Source organism: Ambystoma mexicanum, chromosome 10 (genome assembly GCF_040938575.1).
Source record: "Ambystoma mexicanum isolate Mex_15411 chromosome 10, UKY_AmexF1_1, whole genome shotgun sequence".
In the NCBI taxonomy this organism is placed as follows: domain Eukaryota; kingdom Metazoa; phylum Chordata; class Amphibia; order Caudata; family Ambystomatidae; genus Ambystoma; species Ambystoma mexicanum.
The window spans coordinates 101,993,252-102,020,922 of NC_090932.1; the positions used below are offsets into that span (position 1 = coordinate 101,993,252).

Genomic DNA, 27,671 nt, shown 5'->3' on the forward strand with positions numbered 1-27,671 from the left:
AAAAAAGGTTCTCAACCTAACTCGTATAAAAGTGCCTGGGGTTTAGTGCACAAGTGCTTTTAATCAAAATAAACACCAAAACGTTGTATACACACAATACAAAACTTACAATTTTAAAAGGAGACAAACTTTTTTATGCAGTACTTTCAACATTAGTCCAAAGACAATACTGTTGATACATTTTTAATTAATCAATTCTCGACTAATATGTCAGCATGTCCTGCTGCAGACTGTCCTTATAATGTACCGTGGCATGGGTTATACTCTATGGCATAGAATGTTATCAGGGATCTCTCAAAATTAAGAGATAACAAGTGTTTTGGTAAGACATTTGGATGCCTCCAAAAAGCGGGAGTTTTTGACTGTGTTTCTCTAATACCTGTGCCTTGTATCCATTCTGTTAACCTTTGAGAGTAGCTCCATTAGACACAGATGTCATGGGGTTTCCTACTACTCTCTTATATTATCTGTATTAGTACCCCTATTTTAGTAGGACCCTTACAGTAAGAGCGATACTTAGGAAATATAGATTCTGCACAGCAACAGACAAACTCTGGCATCGATGTGGACTGGGTCCAGAAACACCTCTTCTGCTGTGAAAGCTGCATCTTTCCCAGGGAAAGGGCATAATATATATTGAAACTCCAGCCACTCAGGGGCAGGAAGAAGGTTAAACAACTGACCAGAGGACAGCTGATATATTGTTGTGCAGCCATTTTAGAGTACATGGAACTCTAAAAGGCATTATGCAGTAAAGTGCACAAAACTATAAAAAAAAGAAAATGGTAAAAAAGCATCCGCTGCCACCAGCTCATGCTGGACACATCATGCAAGTAACCTCAAAATTATCAAAATTAAAATTAGAGACACAAAGTCTCTGTACCGCATTTCACAATCATGTGTGCAAGAAAAAATAAACAGAGAATTTCATTATGGAGAACAGACTGCACTGATAGCCATAGTTTTAGCCTGATCGGTGCCGCAAATAGATGGGCTTATCGAGCCAAGTGAAGCGAAAAGTCAGGAAAGTTTTAAAACAATAGCAATAAAATGAGGTGTACCATTGATGTCTATGGAGGGAAAGCAGCAAAAAGAAATATATCTTTCCCAGCAGTCATATTTCAGGTAGTAACAAGAAATGGTAATTCTGACAGGATTATCACACAGCAATACAGTAATCTCTTCAGGGAGATAATTTACTTAAGCAATAAGTCCAGAGCAGGGGTGGACATTACCACTTCACGTAATGCCCTGGGGCTCATACTTACAGGCCCTCCCCCCCTGCGAGGGGCTTAATGCTATTAGTACCCCGGTCCGCAAGACCGGGGTACTAAAAGCATTTTTAACTAAATGCATTTTCTTTTCTGTTCCAAAACGCTCCTGTCAAATAAAGGACGCCGGGGAAGGGAAAACAAAGTCTATTTTCCCTTTCCATGGCGGCCATTGTAAATAAGTGTAAAAAAAAAAAATGGCCGACATGGAAAGGGAGAAGGGACTACATGTAGTCCCTTCACCCTTTCCCTGGTGGCCATTCAAAAAATAGGAAAAAAGGTAAACAAAAAAATGGCCGCCATGGAAAGGAAGAAGGTACTATGTATAGTCCCTTCTTCCTTTCCATGATGGCCTGTCGCAGAGCGGGAGTGGATGCGCTGGGGACAGAAGTGTTCCCAGCGCGTCCGCTTCCGAAATGGACAGAAAAGAAGGTAAGTGGGGTTGAGAGGGCGGGGAGGGAATTCTGTGGTTGGGGGCGTGAAAGACTTACCTGATTTCCCGGCGATGGGAGATGGCTGCCGCCAGCCCTGAGGAGGCTCAGTGTGGCGGGATTACCGTCTGGTAACGCCCACGTTCTGAGCCTCCCCATTGGCTGGGAGGCCGCCACATCCCCCTCGCCAGGTACTAATACAGCAATATTCCTTTATCTAGACTGGCACGTGATTCACTCATACAGAGTTGACACTGAAATTGTATGATGTGTTAATTTGGAAAGCACTCGGTCACTTTAAAAAAGTGTCATGGTACTGAAGCAAATAAAATACAAAATACACCCATAAGTAAAACATTTGCAGAAACTAAATTATCTAGGGAGAAGAAAAGTCTTTAGGCTGTGGTAAAACTCCAGATGGTCTACATACAGAATTTCTAGAAGTTAAAAATGCAGTGATGTAAATGTCTTACCTGCGGAAAAAGGTATGAAGGCTTCATTCTTCACAAACTTCCCTTTTTTGTCCAGGAAGTGACTTGGGTTAAACTCTTGCGGTGCCTCCCAGTGCTCAGGGTCATACAAGACAGAGGTGAGGTTTGTCAGAATGGTAGTACCCTGCAAGAACAACAAAAAGCAGCACTTATTGGTTGAAAAGATGTAACAATGGTGCACAGGTGGAGCATATAACAGCGGGTCTGGTATTGACAAAACTCACGTCTAAGCCCTCAGCACTGATGGTCACCATCGTGTGACATACAATTTATCCCCATCCACCAGAGGTCCCCTAACATTGATTTACCTCATTTGATTGCACAGAGACCCAAATTTTAAACAAAGCACTTTTCCTTAGTCAGTCCAAAAGCTGTACTTTTCACTTGATTTCAAAGTGCTGCTTCTTTTTTGCAAACATTTGGGGGAAAAAATAGACTCTTCATTGATCCCTGAAATACAGCTCCACCTTTTCCCCAAAATGCTTTTATGTGGACTCGGATTTGCTACTCTGATCCTCTGGGTCCCAAAAGATTTTGTTTAGCTCCTCTATTCACCTTATGTGTCCTGACATGTAACCAATTGGAAATCAAAATTACTTTTCTTGAGACCACAACATGTTTTATACAGTATGTGCTTATGTGCTGAAAATAGTTTCAATTTTACTAAACTGTATCTGTTGGTTGACTCTCACAATGTTTACATTTTTGATTTAGAGGGAGTTGAGGAGATCTGTAAGACATACTTCAATTTCTCATTAACATCAATGTTCTTTGTTAATATAAGTTAGCAGCATATGCTGACTCAATGGGATATTAATGTGCTGTATTAATGGGACATGTTTTTTGTCCGCATTTCTCAATATTTCAGCCTTTTGATAAAAGGTCTAAAATGCTCATATAATTGGAAATTCATATTATGATCATCTGGAATAATGAATTGGAAGAACATATCTGTATCAAAGGGATTATTCATAGTTAATTGTGGATTCTTTTTTAAATGGCAGGGCGAACCAACAATGCATTCTAAAAGCCGAAAAAATATAAACAAAAGATAAAAACAGATTGAAAAGATTGCAGATAGTTAACAGAAGAAAAACAGAAATACCAAAACATGTTACTTTAAAGCTCCAAACAATGTCCCCAACATGTTATGCATTTGTAGCCTAACATTAAAAAAATTGCTGTTTTGTAATCTTATGGAACAATATGTTAAAGGGTCTGCATGGAGTACATGCATCCACATGTTTTTGTCATAACACTCCCTGCTACTGTCCCCATTATTTGTAACTCACTGAATTTGCTTGGGTGGAAATCACAAGGGAACTCTTGTGCCAGGGAAAGTATTGGTTCTTTTGTCCATGAAAAAGTGGACCTATCAGACTACTATTACGAAAAAGATGTGATCTGATTAATAGAAACAATTCTATGTCAATGTGTCCATGCATTTCAATAATCACTCCTAAATCTCTTAATGGCAACTCCTCTGCCCCCTTCTCCCAGTAGGGTTTCTTCCAGGATAGGAACTTGGGTCATAATCTAGAAATACCCGCTTGGCAAACTATTATCCTCATCTGGCTTCTCCTAGCAGATATTCGCTGATGATACATAGATCTTGTTCTCCTATTTCACCAAACACTTATCCCCCAATATCTAAAATGAACCTTCTGCCATGCATCACTAGTTTATAGCATCTCTATGATGCTCAACCCTTCAAAAAACTGAAGTAATCTCCATTCCAATCATCATATCAGCTCTGGACATCCCAAACACCTTCCCTGCTCTTTTCTCATTTTCACCTAGTCTTTTGAACCCTTCCCCAAGGCATGGAAGGTGTGGGTTTGCCCTTCTAGCGACTTAAAACATCATTGCTTTTCATCGCTACTGCCAAACTGTATTAAGCCAACAAAATATCTGGAAGTTCATAACTATGTCACTTTCTTCTGCTAAAACCCTGATCGTCCCTTTGGCCTTCAGCATGCTTGATTACAGCTTGTTTCCTCGGGTGACAAACCTTTTACTCATTCACCTCCCTGTTTAATTGCTTCATCCACTTCAAAGACTCCAGATCACTACATTGGCTGCCTGGGATAGAGTTTAAACTACTATGTCCTATCAAGAGACTGTAGGGGATTAAACATAAATGGGTCACCCCTACCTATAGTCACAAATTAATACGCACAGACCCGTTTAGTACACTCTACAGCATGAGATGGCGTCCAATATATGATAACCTTTAATAAATATTTTCTTTCTGTTTTTGTATTGTTTTTAGATCGAGAAAACCAGTGTAGAAAAACACTTCAATGCTGATAACATTTTTATTAAAGATCAATTAATTCTGATTGCTTCAACTTTTTTTAATTTTATACCTTTCTATTTCATATATATACACTTCTGATCACAAACAATATTTTGAAAACATTTTTTTTCCATCTCCATCAACATAAATTCATAACCCCATGTGCAATTACCACTAAAGTGAAACATGCCCAACAGAACACCCCTACACAAAATGTAGTTTCTGTATGGGTGATAAACAAAAACTCATTGAAGATCTGTTTTTATGTAAGTAACATTCATTATGGAACATTTTTAAAAAACAAGTGACTTCATTCACATCTTTTCCACTATGTCCAACATGTTTCTGTCATAAAAACTAAATATTGACATTCTTCAGGAAACAACACATTATTTTCAGAAATGTGTGGTCTCTAAATTCGAACTTTAGTGTGAAGACCGAATGTTGTTTAATTAGAGGTATATTAAATAATGTCTTCCATATCCAAATGTTTGTGAAGATACAACCTAACCATCAGTACAGTGTGTGAGAATTTATAATAGACCAAAAATGGTACAAATTAGTTTCACATCTAGTTCGCTGTTCGAGTATAAAATACAGTTTAAAGGTTCCTAAATATCTTCAATGATTGTATACACTGGTCAAGTTCCTGTGTAAACCTGATCCTCAAAAATCAAGTTTCCGTTCCTCATGTATGCCTGTCAATATACAAGGTGTCATATCACCATTCCGCGTCACAAACCATGAACAACATTCTCCCCAGAACCTGTACAATTCGGACCCTTTTTGGAACATACAATTGCCAGCGAAACGGTTTCTTAAAGACGTAGGAAATTTTCCTTGTGTCTTTCCGAATATTTCCCATGTGATTCCTCGACGATTTTATGTGTCCCCTGTTTGTAACCAATTTAAATGACCAGTGAATTTACTAGATTGAACTTCACACTGTAACTGTGAAGCTATCAACTCTGATGGCAATCACAGTGGCTCCATCAACACGGACTGGAACACTCTGTATGCCAGGTTATACAAATATTTATTTTACAGTAAGCCTATCTCCACAAGTAAAAAGAAGCTATCTACGTCTGGACAGATATCGGGACATTGTAGTTCTCTGGGATGATTTACATGTGGGTAGATAATAAGAGTAGTGAACTATTCCGAAAATTATGGGGCTTTTTGCATACAGGTCTACTTGGATCGCCCAGTATAAATGCCATAACACAGTGTAGTCAACAATATAAAATGGCCACTGTGCGAGACACAAGCGTATGGAGCAACGTGGCTGAATGATGTGAATTCTGTCACCTGATATTCACGCAATACATGTACAGGCAGTTAGGCTTTTGCACTTTAAAAATGTGCATTTGCAACATGTATTAATATGATGTAGTTATGTTATCAGCATTGAAGTGGTTTTTCTAAACTGGTTTTCTCGATATCTAAAAACAATATAAAAAATAGTGAAAATATTTACTAAACATTTTCATATATTGGACGCCATCACATGCTGTACAGTGTACTAAAGGGGTCTTAGGATAGAGACACTTTGAATGGTGCATAACGCATACTATGAAAAGGGACACAGGTTTATTAGAAATATATTCACTGTTACAATACCATGGATGCACAACATTCAGACACTACCCTAAAGAACTCTGTATTTCCGCTGTACAAGAATAACAGTTTGGGTGTGTTAACTTTTTCGGTCCTGGCTGCCAAGCTTTCAAATTCTTTTCCAGTCGCAATAAAATGGAGGATGAGCAAGCTTTTCGAGAGACATTTGGCACTCAAAAAATGTTGGATAATATACCTTACATACCATCAACAAGGACCTCGACTTTCCCACTAGACTGTTTTACCACTCTCATTTTCCTCACCCACCTTTGTCCATCACCTCAGCATAGGCTGCTTCTCCATGCAATAAAGGTTAGTCTATAAGGTCCTTATGGTGGTTTAGGTTGGGGAGGGAGAAGTGAGAAAGAGTGCACATGCACTGGCTACTGGTTGATGGAAAGCTTGTGAAGAGGGGATCAAACAAGGGAGATAAGGTCAGTCCAGAGCAACAGTTAGAGCAAGGAAGATTACTCGTAGGAAGCAATGAGAAAAGGAGCATAGGTTTCACACCAGGGGCGTGAGGTGAAGCTCATGGGTCTCTGCAGTGGTTGGAAACTGATCAGACCCGCTGTCGAAGGTATGGGCAAGAGGGAGAAAAGCTCTAGCAGGGTATTGGTACTCAAAGGGTGGTGCTAGTGGTGACTTTAACTCCAGAAATGTAATGGGGTCAGCCGGAGGACAGGAAAGCGCTTGAAGGGCAGTCCTGAGATACTGCATGTGGGGACGAGAGAGTCAGGTTTAAAGTTCTGTTTAGTAATTTTGGAAGGGGTGAAATGATATTGAAGGAAAGACAGACAAGCGGGACAGAATTCAGAGGTTGATGGGGCAGAAGAATTCAGTGAGGAGAGAGAAGTATCAGATTGAGTGAGTTTAAATGATTGTGTGTTGGCAGATCATGGAGGAAGTCTAGAGAATGGTCAGAGAGAAAGTGGGATCCACCTGGAGTGGGACTTCTGTGGAAAGAGATTTAAGGAGGAGGTCACTATCAAAGAAGAAAAGGTTGAGGGTGCCAGGGGGCTGGCAGATGAGGACGACAGTAAAGTCGTGTTGGTGCAAGATGTTGAACAGCAATGTATTTAAAGGTAGAGGAAAGAAAATCACAAGGGTCCAGAAGGCAGATGATCTGGCTTTGTAGATCATGAGACCACCACCAAGCACACCCCTTTATTGGAGAAGAAAGAAGAGTATGAAAAGGCAGCGACATTGTGCAAGACTGCAAGAGCATCAGTGTCATGTGTGGAAATATGCCCGTATTTTAGTGACAGAAATTAAGCTAAGAGGGAGGTGGTGAAAGTCTACATGGTCGGTAAGAAAGGGGGTTTTGTTGCAGAGAGATTGGCTATGCCACAGCCCATGTGAATTTAGTCAGGGAGCAGAGGGAGGAAAACAACAGAGGTAGATGAGGTTGGAGTGGGAGTAAGTTGAGTGATGACGATGTCATTGTGGACAATGGAGGAGCATCTGGATAGGGATGTGTGATGCTGGAAATGCCTTTTGAAGGGACAGAGACTCCTAGTCTTTGTCCTACCCCTTCTCTGTGTGTATTTTCTTTATGTTTTCTGGCACTGAGGTCCAGCCTGGGCCTCTTGCAGTGCCGCTCTTCATTTTTCCTTTTGGTGAACAACACCCATGGGATACCCTTATGGCACCTATGGGTGAGGGTACACCCTTGTACCCCTTATGTGTGTTATTGGCCACCTGTGTGTTGCCCACAGAGCAGGGTATGGGCGGTGGGTATACTACAGATACTGATACTGGCTTGCATAAGAAATCTGCATTTTGTGTACCCACACATGATAGAACAGCAGAGGTGAGCGTTTTCGAAAGAAGGGTACTACAAGATGTAGCTTCCCTAGACAAATCAGCAAAATATAGATCTTTCTTCCAGAACTTAAGTAACTGCGAAAAAACAGCTATGAATGATCTCCTTGCCAATAGGTCTATCGTCATTCACAAGGCAGACAAAGATGGGTCAATAGCTCTACAAGAATGTGTGGCTTACATTTTGGAATGCAACAGACAGCTGCTTGATCTAGACTGTTATGTACCCCTGTCAAGCGACCCCACCGAGAAACTACAAGAACAGATCCAAGCAAAGGTGACTAAAGCTAAGGAACGTGGGTGGATTTCTCTGATAGAAGCAGACTTTCTATGCACTGACAAATCTCAGATCCCCCAATTTTATACATTACCTAAGATACATAATTGCCTCGAGCAAGACCAATTGTTTTGGGTGTTAATTCAGTCTTAGAGCCGCTTTCGTGGTTTGTTTATTTTTTTCTACAGCCGTTAGTACGCAAAAGGAGCTCATATGTACAAGATACCATCCAGGTGATTAATGAAGTGGAGGGACTACATTTTGATCCTGACACTGAGATTCTAGTCTGTTTAGATGTAGTGGCACTTTAAACAAGCATTACACAAAGAGCTTCACTAGTCATGCTTGAAGAAAGACTCCTACAAGAGTACCCCACCTCAACTATTCCTATGTCCTTCGTGCTGTGGTGCGCCGGGATGTCGCTTACTGAAAATTACTTTCACTTCAATGGTGACTTTTTTAAGCAAATTCAGGGAACGGCCATGGGAGCCACCCTAGCTCCAAGTGTCGTAAATTTGTATATGGAGCAGTTTGAAGTGAATAAAGTCCTCACCAATCTTAACCCTTTCCAAACTTATATCCGTACAAGGAAGAGATACATCAATGATATTTTCCTCATCTGGAAAGGGAATGCAACTGATCTGGAAGAATTTTTCAAGTGACTCAATACAAAAGATGCATACTTAAAACTCACCATTACCAGCAGTACTAAAGAACTGAACTTTATTGACATCACATTCACAGCAGAAAGAAACAAATGTTTTGAGTGTCAAACCTTTCCACAAAAGCACAGAAAAGACCTCTTTATTACATTTAATAATAATTGTCAGGGACAACTTACCACTTGGACAATGTTTACATTTAAAACGTAATAGTACACATAAACATGATTTCAAAAGGGAAGCAGCAGCCTTGAGGGAATGCCTTCATACGCAAGGTTATCGCGAGAAACGAACTTCCTCTGCCATGAAACGAGCAAGTACCAACAATGGAGAGGCTCTACTCGAGTATAAAACACGTCCCAGAAAAGGCGAGAATGACACCTTTAGCCATTTGTCCAATCCAATCAAAAAGATTGTGCCTAAAAATTGGAATATTTTGGCATACAGTGGCAAGTCGCTCGAGAAACCGAACATAGCATTCAAAAGGAGATCCAATTTAAAAGAACACATCTCCAGAAACAATGTCAGACTAAGGCCGGTCAAACAAAATACACTCCCTGAACAATGGGGCTTGTCCAAACTCATTGGCCATTTTCCTTGTGGACACTGTACTTGCTGTAACTCCACCTGCAAAAGCACTGACATCAATCTAGGCCTTAAAACAATGTGGAAGTAAAAAAGCCTCACCAATTGTAACTCATCCATGGTTATCTACGGCATTTGGTGTCCGTGTAATTTGCTGTACATAGGTAAAACCGAAAGGAAGGTCAAAACCTGCATAAGCTAGCATGAAAGCTGCATCCGCAATATGCAAAATGCTCATCTGGTAGATCACTGGGTGGAGAATGTCCATAAAGTAGAAGAGCTACGTTGGACAGTCATATGGAAGTTGAATCCTACTGCCGATGGCAATAGATATAAAAAATGTTTTACTGACTAGAGAGCAGAGACTAATCTATTTGGCTAGAACATCTGCCAACAGGGTAAACGACAACCTGGAATGGTCAGTCTGAGGTTGAAAGTTTGTTTAATTTCATCAGAGTTAACCCATTTCAATCAGTAAGATGTGCTACCGTTTCAAATCTCCATGTTAGCTCCAGTAGGTAATTTAGGATCGGGGACCGCAACAGAATGTGCCAAATAAGACGATGCCCGCACTACATCTGCGCCCTTGATATATTAATATTCAGAATTGGTAACAATGCACGTAACATTAGAACTTCTCAGTCCGAATTTCTATTTACATTACACCATTAAGCGTTGCAAGTCCATGTTACTAGAATAACAGACAACATTACAACTGAGGATTGGCAATAATGTATGTTTGTTTATTTATTTAGTAATGCGCACCAAACCCTCAGGTAGCAAGAATATTTAAAGCTTAGTTACAAGAATAATTAAGGCTTAGTTAATCATATGGTCATTACAATACATACATTATATTACATATATACATATATACAAGGTACATAGTGGATAATCTAGAATACATAAGGTGAATATGTTGACAGGGTACTAACAACTTGAAGGCCATGAAGGATGTTCCGTAAAGGGTGGAAATGTATGAGGTATCCTTGGTACGGAGTCAGTTCAGGAGGTTGTGTCTAAATCTAGAGTATGGCTGGAGTTCTCTTAAAGCAGTGGGTAATGCATTCCAGGCAAGAGCAGCTTTGAATAGGAAGCTCACTCCTCCAGCTTCGGACAGTCTGAATCTTGGAATTTCTAGGCAAAGATGGTTAGAGGCTCTTGTTTGGTGGGTGGGGGTTCTTCTGGACAGTCTGGCGGAGATATAGGGTGGCTCGAAGTTGTTAAGTCCTTTAAAGGTGAGGGATACCTTTTTAAGGGTTATTCTATCGCTGATTTTTAACCAGTGGTGGTCTCTCCCAATGTTGGAAATATGCTCTCTGCGGGGTATGTTCAAAGCTGCTCTTAGGGCATTGTTTTGCAGTATTTGTATTTTATTTATGACATTTTTGTTAGCGCCAGAATATAGGGCATTGCAATAATCAAGTTTTGACATTATTAGTGCATTGGCAAGCTTGATACAATTTGTTTTGGATAGGTAGGGTCTGCAAGCCCTAATCAGTGTGCAGGTGTAAGCTGTCGAGGAAGCCATGGAATTGACTTGTTTTTTGAGGGGTAGTGTGGAATCGAGATAAAAACCTAGTGTTTTTACCTCAGTTACTACTTTGATAATGTTGCCAACTATGTTAAAGGCAACGTAGCTGGGCATGAGATTTTTGAGGTTGGAGTCAGAACCTAAAATCAAGAGCTCAGTTTTATCGTCATTTAGGCAGAGGCCGTGAGATGCCATCCATGCCTGAATGAGGAGGTATATTTTATTTACTAGAGCTGTGTCCTCAACAAAGTTGCCCGAAAGGGGTATGAGGATCTGAGTGTCGTCAGCATAATTAGTATATGTGACACCCAGCCTGTCAAGTTTGTCAAAGAGTGGCTTAGTAAGGATGTTATACATTGTTGGTGAGACACATGAACCTTGTGGGACACAACAGGTAATTAGGAGGGGGACAACACTCTCATTGTACAGTTAGCTAGGAAGGATTGTACCCAGGCTATAGCTTCACTTGAGAAGTGGGCAGCTGACGCTAGGTTTTTGCATAACACTGCATGGTCCACCAGGTCAAAGGCTGCTGACAGGTCAAGGAGGAGTAGCATAGCTGTTTTACCTTTATCCTTCAACTCGTCGATTTGTGTCTCAAGGTCAATTAAAGCTGTTTCAGTGCCAGGTTGTGGTCTGAAACCGGATTGGCGAGATCCTAGTAGTCGGTTGGCCTCCAGATAATTTTGGATTTGGACATAGGCTACTCTATCGATAATTTTGAGGAGGAATGGGACCATAGTGATGGGTCTGTAGTTGGTGGGGATAGCCGGATCTAGAGTCTGTTTCTTGAGGAGTGGTAGCACCCAAGACTCTTTGAGGTTCATAGGGACAGTACTCGAGTTGAAGGAGGCATTGATTAGGTTATAGTAATATTAGAACTTTTCAGTGCCAACCTCTATTTTCCACTACAACTACCAGAAAGCGTTACGAGTCCACGCTAGTGGAACAACGGACAATGTGTGTGTTTTTTCGAGGGATGGAGTTCTACTTTAGCGCCATTTAATTACCTGCCACCCACTAGAATACCACCCATGAACGGTGCACTACTCGTGCAGACTCAAGTCTTTCAGATGCCCATTTCAACACGAAGACACCTGCAGGTGATTGGGAGGTTACTCAGATAAAAAACGATTGGCTTTGAGTCCAAGCACACAACGTAGCTTAACAATGTTTGGGTGTGCTTTTTCGACTTGTTTCTCTATGGCCTCGACCACACGCCAGACAAGATACTGTCCGCACAGCCTTGACCACAAGCCAGACAAGACACTGTCTGCGTGGCACAGCCCGCACCTACCCATAAGTATGGGGTTGGAATTACCAGCTTGCCTCTAGACAATCGAGTCTGTAAATCTGTCTCTAGGTAAATATGGACTGCAAATGCTCTTTTTCTACACACAACAATGCTATGTGTCAGGACCGCCCTGCTAATGTGCGATGATTTGCATCTCTTCCTTCTTTCTCTAATTAGGGACACACTTAGAAATTACACTTCAGCAACTCATGCCTAAGTGACGCCACCTGAGCTGAGAAACAACGAGGTCGAAACTTTTCCCAACACTTACTTACAAAATTGTCTCGTGAAGAGTTGGTCGCTGGTGAGTGTTCACTCCCAGTACTTATACATAAGACTAGTCGGGCAAGCCTGGCAAGGAGAACCTTCTTCACATGAACTTATAGCAATCCATGTTGGTGGGCCCTAACATCACTAGCCAGAGCCTCCACGTTGTGGTTGGCGAGACAGAGGGGCTTATTTAGTTAGAGTTACAACGGGGTGTGACTAGATGTTAAACAGACACCCTGTTCGGGTTCAAAATAAGCACTTTGTTAATTTTTGTGGTCATAGAGTATTTAAAACTCTCTTTAGGTGTGACACAATTGTTCACCTTAGAAATGGCTAGTTAATTTGCCCCCCCGGGACAAGAGGTGCTATACTTACCCTTGCCCTATCTCTTTTTTCAGGTGTGAAAACCTCATCTTCCTAGTCGACCGAGTGACGAGGGCCGACGGAGTAGGAACGAGTTGAATGGACATTGGATAACCAAATCATTGACCCACTTTTTTGGGTCTGAAACACAGATCATTGTGGTCTATTTTTGGAGAGGATACATTGCAAATTGCTCAAAGGCAAATCCGCGCCCCTGAAGAATTTCCCTAGATTTTATTGCATGAGAAGTGTGTGAGGAATGAAACATGTTGGGTTGAATGTGAATAGATTGGTGTGTTAGTGAATGGAATATTTTTTTTTCAGCACACTGGTGGTTAGCAACTGAAAATTCTGGCTAACCACAGGGCTTGGCTCATTGCACTGTCTAGCCTGACAACTCAGTTGAAGAAACTGTTGATTTGAACTGTTTTTTCCCCCTGTGTATTCTTTTTTGTCTGGTATTTTCTGTCAAATCTACAGACAATGCAATATATACCGAGCCACTAATTGCTTAGGTTAGGTTTTACTTCTTTATGTTGCAATCTCAAAAAAAGAAGGATGAGAGTTTCCCCCTGAACTAGAGCACTCCTCACCAACACTCGCTGTGTTGCTTTATAGGTTTCCACCTATCTTGGGGTGTCGCTGTTGGTGTAGCAGTATAATAGTTATACCCCCACCTCTTTTTTGTAGTAAAGGAAGCTACATGCTGAGTTGGCAGTGGCCCAGAGTGTCCTCCATTTCTGGTACACCCAGATCCTACCATAGGGTTCCTGAAGAAAGGCAAGATGACCACTGTAGCCTCTTGGTTTCTATAGCCTTTACATCTTGTTTCCCAAAGTCCTGGGAAGCCCTGACTCTGTCTCCTTCTCGCTGACTGGCTGCCTGCCTGTACTTGTGTATGATTGGCTGACTAAGCCTGACTCAGCCTGAGCGAATGGTGAACAAATGTGTATAACCAGGGACCTCTCACTCACCAATTTGTTCTGAAGCTGAAACCTGAAGCTTGAACCCTGTGTCCAGTCAGAGGAAGGTGTCTGCAGCTGCATTTCTTCAAGGAATCCAAATACTGCTAAACTGACCCAAGAACAGAATTAAAAGAGGACCTGCATAGGAGACCTCTTCTGGAGCTACTAGGGACCATCATTGACCTGCTACCCTTCATCAGAAGTACCCTGGAAGCCAGTTCTGTGTGCCTGCGGTACGGAGAAGGAGTCCAAAAGAGGAGTACTTGGACATCTCGATCCATAGAAGTCCAGTTATGCCGCCCAGGGTCCGGAGGAATGTTTGTGACCGTTGAAAGCGAGATTGCTACGTATCACCCAGAAGAGGCCGTACTCCAACAAAGTGCTGCTTGACACTCGGAGCAGTGAAAGTTCCACCTGATCAAAGAATCTTTCAGGGGACATCCCTGACACGACATCTGACCACTTTTACCTGTTGAAGAAGATCCCAGGTCGCTGTGTCCATAAGAATGTCCGCTGGTAGGTTTCCCGCCACCAAAAATCAAAGAAGACATCCCGAGGGTCCAGTCTTGATGAGGGTCCGTAGTCGAGTCCAGGTCGCCAGTAGCCTTCCAGTGGTCTGTGCTGCGGCTGCACCCAAGAACCAAAAGTCTATAAACCGCAAAATCCTGAAACCCGACACATACTTCTGCCACTGCACCCGTCGTCACCAAAAGGCATCCAAGGTCGCCAAGGGTCTTCAGCCATGCTTTTTCAGAGTCTACAGCAAGTTTCACCTTTGTGGAACATCCACAGCCAGAGTAACGACTCGCCAACGGAGACCACCACGTAGAACAGCATCTTCCACCCTCAGGAATCATCCAGTGGTCCCAGATTCATCTTGGATCCTGTTCTTCTGTGGCATCCCAGGTACTTTGGGGAGGTGGAACCTGTAAAAGTAAAGCAAAACATTATTGTACATTTTTGGACTGGGCTTTAATAAACAAGATAAGGCACAACCTAACTTTTCCCTTACAGGGGGATCCTCAAACAGTATTATTATTTAAGTCTTAAGTATACTGCCTTTGTTCTGAAACTAATCTGCTTTGCTTCCTTAATCTATGCAGTCAACCCTTGCTTAGTAATTCACATGCTTTTCAAAGACTGTTGCAGTGCATTTATTTATTAATCTAATTATTGTGTGGTACCACATAGAATCTATATCATATTGCCATTATTTGAATAGTAAAACCAAAGTACAAAGATGTTATCTATATGTATATATATATATCTGAACCTATTTATCAAAATCTTGATGGTAGTAAAAGACTGTGTTATCACATAACCTAGTTTGTGGACATTCCTTTGTGGGGGTTTGGGGACTCACTGTACTTAAGAACGAGCATGCATCACCTTGTGAGAGCTTAAGCCTGGCTGCTCGTCCAACGTTACCAATTGAGAGCCTTGGCTGGGGTGCTCTGTGCCTCTACCCCAAACATATAGAGGGAAGAAGTACAGACACCCCCGTACAGACTTTACACTGGTGGTACAACAGTGGTATCACTGGTTTTAAGACTCTGTTTTACCTTGCTACTACAAAATATTCACAATTTTGCTAGTATAGAGTTTTAGTGGTGTACACTGGTATTACCTTACTACAAACAATGGAAAATATTGCAAATGGTAAATTGACTAGGATGTGTTTAGAAGCTCTCCAAAGTGCTTGTGAATTAAGAGAAATAGATTTTGACAATATATATAGAGCAGAGATTATGCCCTTGTGGATTTCCAGGCAGATTGTGATACTCATGATGAAAGTGTGGAGGGCTCTGATGGGGACCTTGCCCCTAGTAAAGTCACAGTTGCTACAAATGGAACTGTCACCTCTCCTGCCACTTGAATTCCAAAACCCAACATTTGCTTCTCAGAGGATTCTCTGGAACTTGAATTATTGAGGATGAATTTAGCCTTTGAATACAAAAAGTGAGGGACTGAAGCTGAACTGAAGAAAGAGGAGTTGGCCCAGCGAGTTATATTCAAATAAAGAGACCTTGAACTCAAAAACAGACAATGTCAAAAACACCAGCTGGAGAAGGGTTAGTGGAAACTACAGTTAGACCAGTTGAGAGTGTCAGGTCTCCTGCTACCACATTTATGAAAGATTTGGTTGGTATGTATTTGGAGGGTTAAGATATTCTCCAATGGATAGAAGCATTTGAGATGGCTTGTGGTATCCATGATGTTGACCATAGAGATTGGGCTAAGTGTTTATTGAGTAGAGTAGCTCAGCCTTGTATGACTATATTCTGAAACTCAGTGTGTAAGAAAGAGGCCACTATGAGGTAATGAAAGCTGCTTGGTTGCCAAGTTTGGCAAGACACCTGCCCAGTACCTTAAAAGGGTCAGGGATTATAAGAAGAGAGAGAATATGTCTTGGGTTGATTGGGTGAGTGTGGCATATATGAATATGATGGGATGGGTAGAAGGTTCCAAAGTGAAGTCATTTGTTGAATTGTCTCACCGCCTATTTTTTTTAGCATGTTCACCAGAGCTGCATGAGTACATTTCTGACCAGAAAATCCTAGACCCCTTTAACTTGGCCAGGTTGGCTGACACAATTGTCTCCCACAGTGTGTCCCCTAAGGCTCACAGCGGGAAGGACAAAGAAAAAGGGACCCTTCAGAAGGCTGAGGAGTCCAAGAAGCAGCCACATTCAAATAGACCTTAACATTCTCCCTCTAAGGTCCAAACATCTAGTGGGGATAAGTCTCATGGGGGCGGGAGTAAGAGTAGTGGCTCTCCGGCTGCAAAGCAAGCTCCCGGTGGATCCAATTTAGTTCCCTCATTCCTGGCACCTGTTGGGACTGTGGGGGCTCCGGACCTCAAGAAGGGTGACCCCAAGTGTGAGAGTATGGCACTTGGTGACCAGGGTGTTCTGACCTACCATTACCCTATGTCTGAGGTGGAGGCCCCCTGTCCTCCCCTCCTCTCCAGGAATCACCTTTGGTGCTCCTGCAGAGATTTCCTTTGTGCCTTAGTGTCCCTTGGGGCCTGGGACCAGTACTCAGAAGTCTTAGTTACTTACCTGTTACTGTATTTCTCCAGCATTGGTATCTTTCATAAATTCAGATGCTTGAATATTCCCCGTCGTCAGACTGGGAATCCTCGGTGATAAAAATAATTATTAAACTTTTATTTTAAATATAAACACATTGCTAATAGCAATGCATGTACATAGCCCATTATGGCCTATGAGCCATTCTATTGTGTATTCCCTCCACCTCACTTTGGTCCTTTATGACCCCAACCAATGAGGTGGCAGGGCTTAAGCTCCACCCCAGGCAGCCATCTTCAGATTTTGAACCGTAGGAATTACAGTATGATGGGTGCTGAGCGTAGGAGCAGCCTCTTAGGGGAGGAGGGTGGGCGCATGTGAATCTATGAAAGATACCAATGCTGGAGAAATACAGTACAGGTAAGTAACTAAGACTTCTCCAGCATTGGATCTTTCATAGATTCAGATGCTTGAATAGAATACCAAGCAGTTAAAAACATGCCACCATCAATACACATATATGCATAAATACTGAAAAAACATATTTCTCATCAAACCTTTACCATGCAGCAACACAATGGTTACATACTCAGGGAAAGGTGGGAAAAGGAGGCTGGTCCTACCTTATGCAAAGAGGTGGCGGAGCACTGCCTGTCCAACTGCAGTTTCTTTGTTGGTATCTTCAGCCAGGCAATAGTGTTTAGCAAACGTGTGCAGACTGCTCCACGTGGCGGCTCTGCATATGTCCTTCAAGGCCACCGCTGCGTGGAACGCTGTTGACGCTGCTCTCCCTCTGGTGGAGTGAGCTGAGGGTGGTTTGGGAAGGGGGTCGCCTTTCGTTAGATGGCTGTGGGTGAAGCAAGAAGAGACCCAGCGCGCCAGACCTTGTTGGAAATTATGCTGGCATTTTGTATGGCCAGAGAAGGCGATGAAAAGTCTATTTGAAGAACGGAACTCTCTAGTCCTTTGCAAATAGAACTTTAAAACTCTTGCTATGTCCAGAGAATGCAATGTTTGTTCTGCTTCCGAAGAATGATTCTGGAAGAAAGTAGGTAAGACAATGCGTTCTGTGAGCGTCATTTCCGATACTACTTTCGGGAGGAACTTAGGGTGTGGTCTCAAAATGACATGGTCCTTATGGAACAAGGTGAAGGGAGGTTCACATGATAAGGTTGTAACTCACTGATCCTCCTGGCCGAAGTAATGGCTATCAAGAAAGCCGTTTTCTATGACAAAAAGTTTATGTCGCACCTGTGAATGGGCTCGTAAGGAGGCTCAATGAGGGCTGTTAGCACAGTGTTCAAGCTACAGGTTGGAACCTGCGTGAGCGTAGGCGTGTATGTATGCAAATGACCTTTAAGGAAGACCTTAACAGCCGGAAGGGAGAGTGGCTAAGTGCAATAAGAAGGGAAGTACTTGCTCAACCGAGGCGATGAGAGGATCAATAGCATATGTCTCACACCGCTTGGAAAAAGGAGTCAATTTCCTAGTGTAAGTGATGCATGTAGAAGGAGCCCTTGAGGCTCTGATTATGTCCCAGCACTCAGTAGGCAGATTGAGATTCATCAGCTTACGCTGCTCAGGAACCAGGCCTTGAGAGACAGGCTTGCTGGATCGTGATGGAGGACCTTGCGGTTCTGGTGCGTCAATAGATACTGGTGCGCTTTGAGGTGCATCGGGGGCCACCAGGACAGGTGCTGTAGGGTCGAGTACCAGACCTGCTGAGCCCAGTCCGGTGCAATTAAGATCATAGGACACCTCTGTTCTTTCAGTCGGCGTAGTATCCTGGGAATGAGGGGAAAGGTATATAAGAATTTCCTCATCCAATCCACCGAGAACGCGTCTCCTACTGACTGGCTCTCTGGGTATCTGGAGGCAAACATTTTGCATTTCTTGTTGGCCCTGTTGGCAAAAAGATAGAGCTGTGGATGGCCCCATAAGGCGAAGATCCGTTGGGCTTCCTCCTCGACCAGCTCCCACTCATGGGAGGACGTGTGGTCTCTGCTTAGTTTGTCCGCTAGGACATTGTCCACCCCAGGAAGGTGTTCCGCCTTGATTTGGACTCCGTGGTGCAATGCCCATGCCCATAGTAGTTGAGCTTCTTGAGATAAGATTTCTGACCTTGTGCCTCCTTGCTTGTTTGTGTAGTGCATGGAGGTTGTGTTGTCTGTCTGCAAAGTCAGTACCTATCCTGCCACTACCGGAAGGAAAGCTTTCACTGTCCACCGTATGGCCCTGAGTTCCAACACTTTGATGTGGAATTGGGACTCCTGGGATAACCAGGAGCCCTTCCCAGGAGTCCTTGGTTTGTAGTTGCGCAGGGTGAGCACCCCAGCCCGAAAGAGACACGCCCGTCCTCAAAAGAAGGGTCGACGTTGGTGCCTGAAACGGCATCCTTGTAAAAGGTTCTGCGGAGCATTCCACCATCGAAGAGCTTTATGCATCGTCGTTGGAATCTAGACGATGTCCTCCCAAGAGCCGAGAGCTTGTTTCCATTGGTGGTCCAGTGCCTCCTGGACAGGCCTCATGCGAAGCCTGCAATTTGGTATGAGGAATATACATGAGGACATCATGCCCAGGAGGGATTTGTAAGAGTGCACCGATGTCGTTTCCCTCCCTAAGAACCACAAGGTCAAGCAGAGGATAGCTGTTGCTCTTTCTGCCAACGGTCTCACCCTGGGAATGTTGGTGTCGAGTTCGGCTCCCAGGAAAGAGACTGTCTTGCTGGGAACTGTACAGGATTTCGTGTTGTTTATGGCGAAACCTAACCCTCTTAAGAGATTTGTCGTCTTTGAGACTGCCAAGCGTGTGCTTGAGGTGGAACTTGCTCTTATCAACCAGTCGTCAAGATATGGAAAGACTTCTGTTCCTGTCCTCCTGAGTTTTGCAGCCACTGGTGCCAGGAATTTTGGAAAAACTCTTGGTGCCGACCTCAGACGAACGGGAGCACTCGAAATTGAAAATGAAGATCGTCCACAGTGTACCTGAGGAATTTTCTGTGTGCTTGGTGGATTGGTACGTAGAAATATGCGTCCTCCAAATCTAGAGTGGCCAAGAAATCGTGCCTATTTTACTAAGGGAACACTCCTTGCAAAGTTATCATCTTGAATTTGATGCGCTTAATATATTTGTTTAGCGCTCTCAGGTCCAAGATGGGTCGCCATTGACCATTCTTTTTGATGAGGAAGAAGCGGGAGTAGAAGCCCTTTCCTCTTAGAGAGTAAGGTACTTGCTCTGTTGCTGCTTTGTGCAGCTACTTCTGGATTTCGGCCATGACTTGTTTTAATATATGCACCTTGCGTGGAGTCGGGGGCAAGGAAGGAGGCTGGTTTAGAAATTCCAAGGTGTGTCCCTCCCGGACCACCTGCAACACCCATTTGTCTGATGTTATTGACTGCCAGAGTTGGTAGAACTGGCTCACCCTACCCCCTCCGGGGTGTGACGTTGAGGGGGAGGAGCTGGAATGTCAGTTTTGTTAGCTCTGCGACTCCCTTGAGCAGAGCCCTGCCTCCCTCCCTGGCTGTATTTAGAGGAAGACTGGTACTTGGTGTCCTGGTACGAACCACCCTGTGACTTCTGACCATAGGAAAGACGGTTAAAACCTCTGTACTTCGAGGATGAACCTCGAAAAGGATGAAAAGACCGGCGATCTTTGTCTTTATCTTTCAAAGAGCTGATGGCACGTGCCGTGTCCGTTTTGATTCCTTTGAGGTGGTCATCGATCTTTTTCCCGAAGAGTTCTTGACCATCGAAGGGCATGTCTAATACCTGAGCTTGGACCTCAGGTCTGAAATTGTGTAGCCTTCATCCAGGTCTGCCTTCACAGCACTGTGCCATGGGCCATCTGCCAGAAACCTGACTCCGCCACATTGACTGCTGCGTTAATCATGTGATCCGAAGATGCTTACCCATTGGTGATAATCGACCTGGCTTCCTCCTGGAGTCCTACCATTAGCTGTTTGATCAGCTTGGACATGCGGAGCCAAAGCTCTCGGTCAGACCTTGCCGTCATGGCCAGCGCATTGCCTGCATTGATGGTAAGCGATGCTGATGCGGATACTTTCCTGCCCATCGCCTCTAGTTTGCGACCGTCCTTGTCCGGTGGGGCTGATAGAGGTGATGCTGGATTGGCCAACTTTTTCCTAGCTGCCACTGTGATGACCGAGTCCGGTTTTGTATGACCTGGTAAACAAAGAGGTGCAGACTCAGGGGCTTTGTATTTTTTCTCAGGCCCGGAAACTAGAGCCGGCGCTTCCTCTTGTATCTTGGATCCAGACTCCCAAATGGTGTTGAGGAGAGGAATGGTAGTAACAGGTCTCCTTCGTTTGTCCCTGTGCTCATAAAGCACTGACTTATTCTCCTCCGATGTGACCTGTAACTGAAACAATTCTGTGGCTTTGCTGATGATAGTATGGAAGGAGACTAGATCATCCGGTGATGAAGAGCCACCCGGAGAGTCTTTCTTCCTGGGCTTTTCGACAATGTAATCGTTCCACTCGCTACTATCAGGCTCCTGCGTGATCTCGCCTTCTTCTGGTTCAGAAAATTCTCTGAAAGGATCTTCCTGCCAGTCTGAGACCGAAACAGAGGATGGTACAATCGTTGGATCTCTAACTCGAGATCTTGTTCTATGTGACGATGCTGGAGAAGGGACCCTTGTCGGTGAAGCACTGAGTGTCCTGCTCCTAGATCTGTGCTGTGGTTCCGGTGAACACACTCTTTTCTGTGGCCTACTCCTGGAAGGCGAATGTCTTGGCGTGCTTTATCGAGGTGAAAAATCCCTCTGAGGGGGGTTTGGCTCCCTCGGTACAGCTGACTTGCTTTTTTCATTTTGACGTCTGTTGAACTCCTCAATGATCCTTTGCATTGATAACATGAGCACGGGATCATAAGGATCAGCAGGCACCGCTGTAGTAGGTTGCCAAGGAGGACTGTGTTCTTTAGGTGTAAGACAATGCTGTTCTTCAACAAACTCAGTGCCCAAAAACTCCTCCTGCAGGATGATGTCAGGTAGCTCTGGCATTTCTCCTAAGGGAGATAATTGTGTTCCCTGAGGTTCGAGAGCATCTACAAACTGAGGCGGCGCTTCTATAGACTCAGGAAGACTGTCTTCATTGGATGGTGTAACAGTGGCATCAGCGAGGGGCCTTTTGGGCCCTAAATCCTCTGACGGTAAATGAACTCGTGGTGCCGTCGACGGAGCCATGGTCGAAGATTTCGTCGACGACGGCCTCGTCGACGTCAGGTCCGTGGACGAAGGTTTCGTGGATGGTAACTTGACTTTATCCGTCGACGAGTGCATGGTCGAAGAGTTCGTGGACGGTACCTTATCTGTCGACGAGTGCTTTGTGGACTAATGTCTCGTGGACGAGTGCTTCATGGACAAATGATGAGCTTCCTTCGTTGACAATTGCTTCGTGGATGATAAACTCGCCGACGATGACTTAGTCGTGGACGAAGTGGTTTACCGCGTGGTGGTCATCGATGAGGGTCTCGTCGACGGCTTGGTGGACGATGGTCCTCTATCTTTACAGCCGCTCGTAGACGGCTTTTCCATTGACGACTGACCCCCCGTTTTTTGCAAACTCCTCCTTACCTCTAGAATGCTTCATCTTATGGCTTGTAGAGTCCAGGGGAGGTAGGAAATGTATGATTTCAAGCTTCCTTTTACTCTTGGGAGTGGGAGAGGAACCCCTTTCCACTGAAGAAGCCCTTCTTTTAGAAGTTTGCTTCTCAGATGATTTGCTGGAGTGAACAGGAGCTGTCTTCGCAGATTCCTCACCTGAAGAAAGTTCCTTGCTTCCAAATGCAGAAGAAGTCTTCTATGTCTGTCTTGTAGGGTCTTAGTTGAAAAAGACTTTCAAATGTGACATTTCTGGATGTCATGAGGGTACAGACAGTATATACAGTGATCATGGGGGTCTTTCATGTAAACCACCTTTCTCCTGCACCTCGTGAAATCCCTGAAGAGGGAAGGCTTCTTAGTTGGTTGAAGTTCAGCCATCTGAAGAGAAAGTTCATTCGACGAATTCTGGGTCAAAATAAAGTTTTTTGAAATCCCAAAAACTACTAGAGATAGCCCCTAGCCAGGGGAATATGGTAGAGTATATAGAAATATAAACTACTGTGAAAATAGAAGGATATTTCGAAAAAAGCTCAGAGAGCTTAAGGATTCCCTGTCTCAATTAGACTGCGGTGAAAAATATGAAGATGGCTGCCTAGGGCGGAGCTTAAGCCCTGCCACGTCATTGGTTGGGGTCATAAAGGACCAAAGTGAGGTGGAGGGACTACGCAATAGAATGGCTCATAGGCCATATGCACATGCATTGCTATTAGCAACGTGTGTATATTAAAAAAAAGAAATTTATAATTATTTTTATCACCGAGGATTCCCAGTCTGACGACGGGGAATATTCAAGCATCTGAATGTATGAACGAGCCAATGCTGGAGAAGTACTGGCTACTATCCCACAAAATACTTGCAAATGTTTTAGAAGTGTCCTCATTTATGGGCAGCCTTCCACCGGGTTGAGAGAAACTGCGGCTAGCATGGCAGTGGTGGACAGGACCCTGCTGAGGCCAGATGATTATGTAAGTGCTCCTCTTGAGAACCACCAGGCTAGCTGGTGGGCCCCCAAAAGTCTCCTGAAGCCCTAGACACCATTCAGATTGATGAAAAGACAGCAAAGCTCCCTGTCCTGGTACAAGACAATGTACCTGCCAACATCCTGTTGGGGTATTACTTAGTTGAGATGGGGTTAATTTCTGATGGGTTACCCCTGACTGCTGCTGCAGTCACTAGGTCATAAGTCAAACCAGAGTCTGACTGATAGTCAGTTACCCAAGCAAAAGGGGAAACCCAAGTCAAAGAGAAAGACTAAGAAGATCACCTCTGTGAAGGGCGCTCCTTCTCTACCTGCTGCTTCGTCAGCACCCACTGTGGTCCCAGCTCCTGAGAGCCCAGTGGTGACTCCAGACTCAAATCCTGAGAGAGAAGAACCAGAGGACCCTCCTCAGGGAGAGGTACCCAAACCAGAGGATCATGCTGACCTCTGGTGCTTGTTGGTCGAAGATGGGCCCTCTAGGGTGGATTCTTGTAAGGGTCAGAGAGAATGCAAGTCTCTCGAGGGTCTGAGGAAACAAGCTCTAGCCCAGGCACATGGTGAAGTGCCTAGGTCTTTTAAAATCCCTTGAGAGTCTGAGCTCCTTTAGAGTGAGCCCACTCAGCCTGAACCTGGTGCAGTCAAGAGGCTTGTTGTACCCAAGGTATACAGGCCCTTCTTTTTGAAGAAGGTAAATTAGGTGCCCTTGCTGGTCATCTTGGCACTAAGAAGACCAAGCAAAGGCTCTTAGCCCACTTCTTTTGGCCCAGGATGCGAGTAGAAGTGGAAGCTCACTGCAAGATCTGCTCCACTTGTCAGTTGTCTTTTAAGACTGGAGCCAGTGTCAGTGCCCCACTGCAACCTTTGCCAGTGGTTGGCACACTATTTGAGAGGGTGTGCATGGGAATTGTTGGTCCCCTAGACCCTACATCAGGTGGATACAGGTTCACCCTGGTTCTGGTAGATCATGCCACCAGGTACCCTGAGGCTATACCCCTTCAGACCATAACAGCCAAGGTGGTTGCCAGGGCTCTTTTGGGCATTTTCAGCAGAGTTGGTTTTCCTAAAGAGGTGATTTCCAACAGAGGAACCAACTTCATGTCTAGTAACATGCAAGCTATGTGGAAGGAATGTGGTGTATGTTCTCTACATCCCACCATCCTCGGACCAATGGTCTGGTTGAGAGGTTTAACAAGACTCTCAGGGGCATGTTGGGTGCTTTGGAAGAGCCCATAAGGAGGAAATGCAATCTCCTCCTGCCATGCTTGCTGTTTGCCTATAGAGAGGTGCCTCAAAAGGGTGTGGGTTTCAGCCCTGTTGAGCTCCTATTTGAACTTTGTAAAGGCATCATGAAGCAGGACACAGACAACAGATTCAAAGTTCAAATATAGTTCTTTATTAACTCAAATCTCAGGATGGTGTACGGCCTAATTTACCCTATACTAAGGTGGGATTTCCCTACCTAAATAAACTTCGGATAGTCTGAGTCAGTAAATTCAATTTAAAGTCTGTCTGTGTCCCAAACCTAAAGTTCTGAGCTTCTTCCGGCTCCAGGCTTGTTCTTGGCTACCTTCCCCAAGTTCAAGAAAGTTCCAACAAAATAGCCCCAGAGTTCCTTTCCCCAAGTTCAACACAGTTCCACCAAATGGTCTCGGGGTTCCCTTCCTCATGTTCAACACAGTTGCATCAAATGGTCTTGGGGTTCCCTTTCCCAAGTTCAACACAGTTTCACAAAATCGTCTTGGGGTTCCCTTCCTCAAGTTCAACACAGTTTCGCACAAAATGATCTTGGGGTTCCCTTCCCCAAGTAAGCAGCTCTTCAGGCTTCAAATTCACAGTCAAATCAACTTGTATAGTTTGCCTTTTCTTTTCATCACTTTAACAACTTTGGGCTGACCAGCCTCAGCCTCTTGACTTCCTTCCAGGAAGGGTTCTTCAGTCTAGACGCAGTTGAAAGACCACATGATCCACCCATCACTAGCCCTGACTGAAACTGGAGTGAATGTAGTGTATTGCTCTGAAAGGCTGGGTGCTTGCTCCAATCCGTATTCTGTGTTGTGGGTGTCTGGTTTGGGTGAATGGCCTGAATGCCTGTGAGCCCGATTGGCTGCCTGCCTGCATGAATGCACTCGTGAATGATTGGCTGACTGAGCCTGGCTCAGACTGAGTGAATTGGGAATAAATGTGTTTAACTAGGGACCTCTCCCTCTCTAATTTGTTCTAAAGTTGAAACTGAAACCTGAAGCTTGAATCCTGGGTCCAGTCGGAGGAAGGAGTCAGCAGCTGCATATCTTCAAGGAATCCAAAGACTGTTGAGCGAACCCAAGGACGGAATCAAGAGAGGACCTGGATAGAAGACGTCTTCCCGAGCTACGAGCGACCATGGTGCATGTGCTACTATTCATCTGAAGTACCCTGGAAGCCAGTCCTGTGTGCCTATTGTCCGGAGAAGGGGTCTTTTTGAGCCTAGAAGAAGAGTGCCCTAGATATCTTGATCCGAAGAAGTCCAGCTGTGTCACCCATGGTCCGGGAGTGGTTGTGACTGCTGGAACCCATATTCCTATGTATCACCCAGAAGAGGGGGCACCCTGGCATAGTGCTGCTTGAAATCCAGAGCTGCAAAACTTCCACCTGATCAAAGAATCTTTCAAGGGACATCTCTGAGACGACATCTGACCACTTTTTCCTGCCGAAGAAAATCCCAGTTCGTTGTCTGCAAGGGAAAGTGGGTTTCCTGCTACCAAAAACCGAATAAGGCGTCCTGAGGGTCCAGCCTTGGTGAGCGTCCATAGTCAAGTCCAGTGGTCGATCCCAAGTCACCATAAGCCACCCAGAGGTCCGTGCTGCGGCTGCAGCACTGAAGAACCAAGTCTGTAAACCGCGACATCCTGACACCAACTTCTGCCACTCCGCACGTCATCAACGAAAGGCAGCCAAGGGCCACAGGGGTTCTATCCTCTTCAGCCAGGCCTTTTCGGAGTACACAGCAAGTTTCACCTTTGTGGGACATCCACAGCCGGAGTAACGACCCGCCAACAGAGACTACCTCGAAGACTGAAAATGCTGCTTTTCTGACACTGTCTGGTTCCTTCTTTTCTCTTGGCCTCGGCATCCCAGGGACTCCTTCTTGCAAAGGGGTAAATCCTCAAGGCGTCCCGTGGAGTGAAGCCAAGAACCTCCTCCTCTTTGCCTGCCAAGGTACCAAAGGCACAGTGACGAGGAAGAGCATCTTCCAGCGTCAGGAATTATCCAGGGGTCCCAGATTCGTCTTGGATCCTGTTCTCTTGTGGCATCTCAGGTACATTGGGGAGGTTAAACCTGTAGAAGTGAAGCAGACAATTATTGGACTGGGCTGTAATAGACAAGATAAGGTACACCCTAATGTTTCCCTTACAGGTTGCCCAGGTGGGGGGAATCCTCACACAGTATTACTATTTAAGTCTAAAGAAAGTATACTGCCTATGTTCTGAAACTTACCTGCCTTGTTTCTTTAATCTATGCAGTCATCCCTTGCTTAAATATTCACATGCGTTTTAAAGACTGTCAGCAGTTGGTGCATTTTTTTATGAATCTAAGTAGTATGTGATACCACATAGCATCTATATCATATTGCCATTATTTGAATAGTATTGCCAAACGACAAAGTGTCATTATTTATATGTATATATTTATCTGAACCTTATTTATCAAAATATTGATGGTAATAGATGACTGTTATCACATAACAGTGTGTGGACATTACTTTGGGGGGCTTGGGGATTCACAGTACTTGAGAAGCAGCCTGCATCACCTCCCAAGAGCTTAAGCCTGGCTGTTCGTCCAACGTTACCAATTGAGAACATTGGATGGGGTGCTCTGTGCCTCTACCCCAACCATATAGAGGGCAGAAGTACAGATACCCCCCTGTAGTCTTTACAGGATGGAAGAGAGAGAGAGAAGAAGAAGCTGGGGAACCATGAGGGGAATTGCATGGGGTGCCCACGTAAAGGGAATAGGAGGGTGGTTATGATGGATATGCAGGAGCATGATCGTAAGAGAGGAAAAGGAGCATACATACCGAGGCTGACACAATCAGGCACAACATGGTGGTGAATACCACTTCCAAAGGTGAGCAGCAGGGAGCAAGGGTTCTGGTCTTTTTCTCCATCTACTTTCTCT

General features: G+C 44.3%; 1 protein-coding gene across 1 annotated transcript in view; it reads right to left on the reverse strand.

The window, feature by feature from the left end:
• The window catches only part of LOC138491200 (cytochrome P450 2J2-like), an 841,489-nt gene that overhangs the window by 146,668 nt on the left and 667,150 nt on the right, over positions 1–27,671 (reverse strand). The window contains exon 8 of the mRNA XM_069617585.1: positions 2,176–2,317. Within this exon, the coding sequence (XP_069473686.1) occupies positions 2,176–2,317 (142 nt within the window). The remainder of the gene's footprint in view (positions 1–2,175; positions 2,318–27,671) is intronic.